At 43.7% G+C, this 8,919-nt stretch overlaps 1 protein-coding gene across 3 annotated transcripts; it reads right to left on the bottom strand.

Annotated features, from left to right (window-relative positions):
* Positions 1-800: 800 nt before the first annotated feature.
* On the bottom strand, positions 801-3,710 carry LOC147903713 (uncharacterized). Of its 3 annotated transcripts, none has more exons than XM_087400754.1 (2): positions 1,436-3,710; positions 801-1,299 (listed from the first exon to the last, which is right to left on the bottom strand). In XM_087400754.1, exon 1 carries the CDS (start codon positions 3,201-3,203, stop codon positions 1,446-1,448), a length of 1,758 nt encoding a protein of 585 aa, XP_087256880.1. In that variant the 5' UTR covers positions 3,204-3,710; the 3' UTR covers positions 801-1,299; positions 1,436-1,445. The 3 variants fall into 3 exon arrangements, with proteins under 3 accessions (XP_087256880.1, XP_087256889.1, XP_087256898.1); XM_087400763.1 differs by having other exon boundaries at positions 801-1,296; XM_087400772.1 differs by having other exon boundaries at positions 801-1,251.
* Between the last annotated feature and the right edge of the window lie 5,209 nt (positions 3,711-8,919).

Raw genomic sequence — 8,919 nt, 5'->3', positions numbered from 1 at the left:
AAGGTAGAATCGAATGATCCAATGTCCATCTTCATTCGTGTAGTTTATCACTGTACGTGCTACGATCAACGAGTTACGAACATACGGCACGATAGCCGGCTTTTTGGGTGACGCTAACGAAACACGCTCAATAATCGTCAGCCCTGAGCCCGACCTGACTCGGGCACCCCAATAATTATCGTTTCGCCAAATTCACCGACCTACGCCCTACAGTACATTTCTAGAAGCTGCCTTCAATGATGACCTTCTCGGAATTTTACACGACAAATCTGCTCCTCCGATATTGGATCGTGAATTTGTTTGGGACTTTGAAGTTCGAAGGTCCAACGGTTCAAGTTCCAACTTGGAATTACACTTAAGAAAATTACGTTTTCTCAGGCTTCACGGAATAGTCACCACCAGTCTAATTCTACTGCAGTTTTGCTGCTTCTCGCCTTGCATATGGATATGATCATACCGAGTCTTTGGAGTAGTAGCTGTCCATGAAAACGGCCGCCAAACAAATCTATTAGCCCTAATCCTGTAGATCATCAGTCTACATGAATACCGTTCCTTGAACTTCCTTCCCACAAACCCGGAGACACACAGACTAGACAACAAACTCTCAAGAAATGTAGCTGGAACAACTGTTAAAATTTCTCGAGTGCACACTCCAAAAAGTATTTCAAGGAGAACCAAACATGTACAACACAATGTGAATATATGCTGATCGGCAACGGTGTACTGTGTATTCCAACATGAAATTTGCAACTGAATAAAAAATCCGTGTACACAGCACATTATACCTTAGCAATTAAGCGAAGCTATTAAAAATTCGAAACAAAAAGAGTTCTTGAAAATTCATGTACAACGTATACAGAGCTCAATCGGACGTCATTAGTCTAAGACCAAAACTGACGACATCCCTCTATGAGAAATTGGAACACACAATGACTCTGAGATCAGAAGACCTTTTCTTCAGACACGTGACAAGTTCTTATTACCGAAAGAATAAGTCTCGCCTCGACCACAATAACCTGTAAGATAAGCAATATCAACCCTAATTTGGGCCAACAAATAATTAAATCCGGATCTGCAAGGAGAGATACCCGACGACAAGAAACAGGAGACGGCAGAGTGGATGACATCAGGTTGTTTCTGCAGAAAAGGATCACTTGCCGATATTGATGATACCGATCAGATCAATGACTGTTGCTGCAAAAGGAATGACAAATCCACGCTGGTGCTCACTGCTAAGTATAGTGGCCATTGCTGCAAAAGGGACGGCAAGCCCACGATGATCATCCTAGCTGGTTGCTGCTGTAAGAACGGATCTCAAATAACTCAGGGTAGCCTTAAGAGAGAGGATCTTGGTCCGCCAACTGTGGTGATCGATGAAAGAAAGCAAACTCGGAAGAACATCGTGCAGAAGTACTCTCAGATGCTAAAACCTTACATTTTGAGAGTCATTGCGAGCTGGTGGGATCATCGTCGCTGTCGCCGGCCTGGCCGGGGCGCTGGGGCGGGTGGTGGTGGTGGTGGGAGCTGGCGGAGGGGTGAAGCTGCATCTGTGGCGGATGATCGAGCATGTGGCCATACTGCGCATATTGGCTGCCCTGGAAGTCCAAAGCCATTCCGCCGGAGAGGTTGAGGGTGGGCATGAAGGTGAGGCCGCCGAGGGGGACCATGGTGGTGGTGGAGGAGGAGGCAGCGACGGAAACTCCGGCGGAGGAGGCTCCTGCGCCGGCAGCGCCGCCCAGGTGAATAGAAGCGCCAGGAGGAGGAGCAGCGGCCATGCGGTAGACAGTAGCGCCGCCAGGGGCGGGGGGAGGGAAGGTCCAGATTTGTTCGGAGGGAGTGGCGACGACGCCGCCGGGAGTCGAAGCGGAGCCGGGGGTGGTGACGGGGAGCATCCAGAAGGCGGAGGGAACAGCGGCGGCGCTGCTGGGGAGGCCGGCGGGGGGGGCGGCGACCGCCCACATGGCGGCGGCGGGAAGAAGAGAACCTCGGCGAGGTTCGTCCTTGAGGGGATGAGTTCCGCCGGAGGAGGAGGCGGAGCGGAGGCGTTTATGGTCACCACCGCCGAGTTCCGTCGCTGCCCCGCCGCTCAGAAGGCTTTCGTGGTGGAATCCGGCAAGCATCGACGCCGCCTCCTCCGGCTGTCCGGCGGCCAGCGCCAGCCCCATACGTCTCTGGTGCTCCTCCCATTCGTATTTTCTGGCTTGCTCCGCCATCGCCGCCACCCTCTCTCCCTGCTCCGCCGCCTCCCGTTGCCCCATCGCCGCCAGCCCCAGACTCCCATGAAACGATCCCCCCCCCGCCCGCTGCACCCCCGCACTCATGCTCGCCGACGTCGATCTTTGTGACCCTCCGCTCGTCTGAAACGCCGCCGGCACCGTCCCCCTCCCCGTCGCCGCTATCACCGCCGCCTCCGCATGCCGTAGCAGCCACTCCACCGTCTCCCCGTCCGACTTATGCCCCAGCTCCCTCGTCAGCTGAAATATCCGCGCCGCGCACGTCGCCGGCATCCGGATCCTCCTTCCCCTCCCGTCCACCTTCGTGTGCCTGTCCTTCGTCGATGATCGCTTCGGAGGAGGCTTCTTCGCCACCATCTGCCCTCCCCCCTCCGACGACGGGCCTGCTAGCGAGTCCTGCTGCCCGCTCGTACCGCTCGTAGCCACCCCCAACGTACCCAGACCTCCTCCTCCTCCTCCTCCCCCATGCGCCATCGCTAGTGATACTCCCACCTGTGACTCCCCTATTCCTCCCCCACCCCCCATCGCTGCCATCGCTTGCGCTAGGGACCCCCCGCTCATGTGCTGCTGGTAGCCCGGCATGCTCCTTTCTTCCGTTGGATACTGGACTAGCTGTAAAGGCAAATTCCTTTCCGGACTACCACCTGCTCCAGAATCCCTTTCTGTTTTCGCCTGCACAAGTTCACCAGAGTCCATGCTACACCCGAAATGCGCCCAGATCTTTAGCACGCTTCCGGTCAAAGTCTGCCCTCGACATTCAGATGGTAGTTGAAGCTTATGTGCTGCTGTCGATCGAGCTGAGACCTTATCATGTGACGGTGAGCCACGACTTAAGGGGACTACTGCGATTACTAAAGTACAGCCTTTTACAGCCGTCAAAGGATAGAAATTACAAATCCAACCTATGAACATAACTTCAATGCCATCCGACCGCATGCGGAGTGAGCGGCTTTGCAACCTGACACCCATCACCTATGATCCTCATGCAGCCCGTGCCTGTTTCCAGGCCGAGAAGAACAACCTACATAGGTTGGGTATGGAAGCCTTTTATCCACAACACTGGCAATCGGGAGAACATCACAAGCCGGCGGAAGCGAGGCAAGCATCAGGAGCAACGGAAAATTTAATGGGCTGCAGGGAAATTGCAGCATGCGATCTGGCGGGGCAAAGGGGTGATAATTACGCACCAACGATGAGCGAGAGGTGCGGCCGGAAAGCCAAAAGAGAATGGGGGGGGGGGGTTTGAGATGCAGATTCGCAAAGGGGGTTGGAGAAGCAGCTGGTGAAGACAAGGTAAAACGATATTCTTAGGGAAGGCAGTGCTGGAAAGCACGATTGCAAGTTGGGCGATAGGGGAGGGGCGGCAACAATAAGGAAAGGAGGAAGGGGGATGGTTGTCTGTGAGCAGGAGAAATATGAGACGGCGATAAGAGCTAGAGAATCTGGGAGGAGACAGAGACAAGCGCGCAGAGAGAGAGAGAGAGAGAGAGAGAGAGAGAGAGAGCTGAAGCAGAACTTGTGAGGTTGGCCGCTGAGAGAAAAGCTTTGGATGAGATGGTTTTAGATGGATTAATACAGATTAAGATTCTTGATTAACCCATAACTTGAATTCTCATCGACACGACCGAATCCAACTACGTCGCGGGCCCCACCCCCACCACCGTCCCACGTCACCCTGCTCATCGTCTAGGCCCCACCTACCTCCCCGTATCCGTATCCCCACCTCCTTTCTACGTATCCGCTCTCCACGAGAATCTAGGCTACCCGCGCAATCCCCATTTGCCACGTCATCCTTCCTGCCCCAATTATTTTCTTTTTTTTGTAAAGCTTCCCCCCCCCTTTAAACCCTTTCCTCCTTTCCCTAATCAAAAACTGTATTTTTTCCCCTGCTCTTATTTTCTCTTATGTGAACGTAAAGCTTTTTCCCTTTCTTGCTAATAAGAACCCTTTTTCCTTGCCTTTATTTGTTTTGAAAAAAAACATGTTGCCTCCACCACATGTGGGATCCAACCTGGCCCCCATCCTCCCCTTTTCTTCCACATGGAGCTCAAATGCATCACTATGGTAGTTGAGGCCTTTTGTTTCATGTCCTTTTCACAATCATCCAAGGCCCTAATGTTTTTAACCCCCTTTGTTCCCTACCCCAATACTTGTAGGCCCCTTTCTTAACTTTTGGATCTTTATAGAGGAAAAGGCTTGTGCCTAAAGCATGCCTCCCCCATCATTATTGCCACTATGAAACACTTCACCTTTGGAACATGGTCCTGAGCCATGAGCTTTCTCCTTATCAAGATGCCTAGATGAGGAATGTACACCATGAATCAACATATCAAAGCAAGTAATCTAGGATATTTTCTTTCTGAATTAGCAAATTTGTTGGATCATTGTATTCATGGATGATTTAACTTCAATGATTGATTGGTTGTATCCTTTACTAGGATTAGCCAAGAAATAAAAGAAGGGAAAGGAAGGGGCATTAAGTGCACTGTGTGTGTGTGTTTTCACACCCACACGTACTACGTGTGGGGGGGATGCATGCTTAATGCCTCTTCCTTCCACTTCTTTTGTTTGTTAGCTAATCCCAATAATGGATACAACCAATCAATCATTGAAGTTAAGTATAGCGGCATTAATACATAGATCTAATGAATTTTCTCCAGTCAATCATTGAAGTTAAGTATAGTGGCATTAATACATAGGTCTGATAAATTTGCTCGACCAGCATACACGAGTGCTTGCATAGTTGCACATGCATGTGTGCGGCTGTCTGTATGCATGTGATACCACACATGAACATGTACACTAACACCTATATATGTACACATCCATGAACAAATGCAAGCGTGACACAATCATTCAGTACACCTTTTTCCAATGTTAGATGTGCAAAAGAGTGTACTACCATATCCTATCTTTTGGAGTGAACCCCTACACCTAAATAAATTTCCATCTCATTTTTGGGCCATTTTACATATGCAATTTGATGCCACTCACTTCGTCCATTTGTAACTATCTTTTCAACGTATTAAGTCTATTCAAGCTTTATGATAGCAATACGGAGGTGGTTCTAACCTTTAGTATATGCAAGCAAACTATCCTGCTTCAAAGTCCAAAATTGATAGTGATGCATAACCATCCTCATGCCTATGCTATCACAATTTGTTTCAAAAAATGTAACTGGTAATAGAGTGCTTGCTTATAAAAAATGTTTTAATTACATATGACTTGGTGCTACTTTGTAATATCATTATTTAGAAAAAACTTGCACTATTTGCCTTTAATAAAAGTTTTATCACTTCTAGTTTGCGAGAGAAAAGCATTATGGTGAGTATCTCAATCAGAGCATCGTGTATGGAGAACAAATGAATCTCTAGACTTCTCTTACGTGATGGATATGTTTGAGAAAATGAAATCTATTAATTCACTAGTCAGATTAGTACAATTTGGTAAAGATATCTCCAAAGGTGATTGTACCCTAGTGTATAAGGGGCTTTAATTTTTATTGGTGCATGATAAACAGCATTGTCTTAGAAGTCGTTATCTTAAAAGATGACTCTTTCTCAAGAACCCTCTGTGATGTATTTCTGACTAAATATTAATGCCTCCCATAGAGGATAACTATGCACTACATTATAATATTTCATAATATCCCGTGTCGGGATGTTTTTATTGAAGCTATAGTTATATATTAATATAAAATCTTGGCGAAAGTTTATTGAGCTAGTTTCTTTACTTTCACAATATTTGTATAACATATTACAAATTTACATTTTTTCTTTTCAATTTTAAAGAAAAAGTTCTATATCCTGGCTAAACTTTAAAATTTTTATCATCAGAGTGTCAAATCTTGGTAAATTTTTCAAGCCTTTATTAGCGCATACAAACTTTCAACACAAATATAAAAGTTATGCTTCTTAATGAAACTAATAGGAAAAAATCATCCATGAGCTGCCCATGTGAAGGTTTCCTACCATCCTATTATTTCATTAAGATTACAATAAAATGGTTCATATGGTAGGATTATGTTTCATTTCTTAGGGTGGTTAGTCTTTTAAAACCCATTTATCATGGTGCAACAAGCAGACATTAGAAATACCACTATTTTTAATTTTCACATTTACATAATTGGAATATTAATTTTTTACTGACCTTCGATAGATATTCATGTTTGGATTTATCAAAGGTCCCCTAGCCTTGGACATTCACATGAATTAAGGTTACATTGGATAAAAATTTCTTTGATCCCCTAGTCCCTTGGGTCTATGTATATTGGAAGGTAAGCACCACAATTGAACAAAATGCTCGTGTTGACAAACTTTATCTGTTACATGTTTATAAGGTAAGCCCTTGGGTGTCAAAGGTTCATGAATTTGTGACAACGGAGCTTTGACAGACAAATATTTATTTTTGCATTTATGAATGTCTATGGAGGATACAAGTGGTTGTTTCTTTTAAAGGTGCATAAATTGTATTTAGGCTAGGAAACGTGTTCACCAAAGATAAGGATGATCATGTGATGGCATGATCATGTACATAATCAATGAATTCCAAGGTCAAGAAAATAACCATGGTTATGCTAGCAGATGATTGTAATACTGAAAGTATATTGCATGTATATTTATATGATTTGTCATTGATAATATTAGATGTAGTCATGATGTGACATACTATATAGATGTTGTCATCATGTGTACCTATAATAACATGTATTTTATTATCAATAAAAGTGGCTATATTTTTTTAGTCTTTGTGGTTGAGGATGACTCCTTTTCCTTTTTTTGTGAATACGGGTGTGAATAACTCTAAAGGACATTGTGGGTGACATATATGCTATTATGCTATCTCTATTTCTTGGATTATCAATATTTTGTTGTTTCACAACCATTTAGTGTGTCAAAATTTCCAAGGTAGACATTTGGTAAAATGGAGCTTGCAGGTGCCATATATGCTATTATGTTGTCTATGGGATTGTTAGTTTCTTTGCTATTTCATGAGAATTGGGGCCATGGATTTTTTTCCCATGCTAGTTTCATTAATAAGTGCACATTCTATACACACATGATAGTTTATATGCTTCTCTAAAAATAAAACTATCGAATATCCGACAAGGTTTGAAATTAAAATCTTGAAAACAATTTCTATAAGCCTTTTAACTTTATAAATAATAAAACTATAAATACATTCATCAAAATTTATCATGTATATATAGTAAATATGTTTCCTAAGATTTTTTGCCATATGTATCCACTCACATAGTATAATTCCACCTCCCCCCTAAATTTTGATACTATACCTTTAATCACCCCACTGCTTCATTGCCCCAGCCTCCACTAATGTTTGTGGTCGTCTCAATCATGAGTCCCCAATCTACTCTTCTCCTCATGATGCTTTGTCCATGAACCATGATTTATGTTATCATTATTTATGGGGTTGGTCTACCACTTGCACATTTGAGCCTATAAAATCATAACTACCTATTGCAATTATTTAATGTAAGAAGGACCTTTCTCAATAGATTCAAATATTTCTTACTCAAGTTACTTAAGCATGCATCTCTCTCTCTCTCTCTCTCTCTCTCTCTCTCTCTCTCTCTCGCTCTCTCTTACACACACACACACACACACACACACACACACACACACACACACACACACACACACACACACACACACACACACACACACACACACACACACACACACACACACACACAAACACAAACACACACACACACACACACACACACACACATGCACGCGCATGCACACACACACTCCTCCCCTCATATAAGACAATAATAAGTATAGAGAGGTAGATTAGAGCCCATTATGGTAGGAAAGAATACCTTAGGCTATACACCCATGACTACAAACTATTATCGACTTGAAAAGGGATTACCTTAGAAAAAGATGACCTCTGGAGATAGGTGTCAACCAACGGATTTGTTATACCAAGAGAAACCCCTTAAAGCTTACTTATATATGCATGGGCTGGGACATAAAAATATCAATGAGAACTATACCTCAAATGTAATGGCCCCAAAGGAAAACCTAAAACAAAGAAAGAAGAAACACTTTAATTGACTCTTAATTTAGGTATGTATATTAAATTAGAAATTATAATTGTAACCCCTATATTTGAGAAATTATAATTGCAACCCCATAACCTGGAAATAATAATACAATTGGATTATTATGAGATGATACGGGATGATAATTGTAGATTTACGATCTACTCATTTGAGAGCAGTCGACGAATAGAGATATGTGCACACCGACCTATAGAAAACCCTCTAACATTCTAGTGCATATTACTTATGTGGATGATGAACCTTTATGTCCTATATGCCAAGACCATTTTAATACGATGATCAAGACCGGTTACTATATGCTCTCATGTCACCATCGGTGAAACCTGGCATGCCTAGTAAATACTTTAAAGGTTAGGAGTGCATTCCAACCTACAATGCTCCTCAGGCCCATCAATTGTATGAAGTTATTGGCATCGGAGCATTCACTGGATCCTCGGTTGTGAAGATTGTAATTCCCATAGAAGTTGAATGACATATATTGTAATGACATATATCAAATTTGTTAATGGATTTTGGAGATGATGCAAGAAATTATAATATGTTCCCATGCTGTATTTTGTATTTGCAAGTTACTATCTATTTCAACAGTTTTGA

The sequence above is a fragment of the Dipteris shenzhenensis genome, chromosome 3 (assembly GCF_047967505.1).
Source record: "Dipteris shenzhenensis isolate YYH24624 ecotype China chromosome 3, Dip_SZ_1.0, whole genome shotgun sequence".
In the NCBI taxonomy this organism is placed as follows: Eukaryota; Viridiplantae; Streptophyta; class Polypodiopsida; order Gleicheniales; family Dipteridaceae; genus Dipteris; species Dipteris shenzhenensis.
Note: the sequence above shows the minus strand (reverse complement) of the source record. Positions and strands in the feature narration are given on the sequence as shown.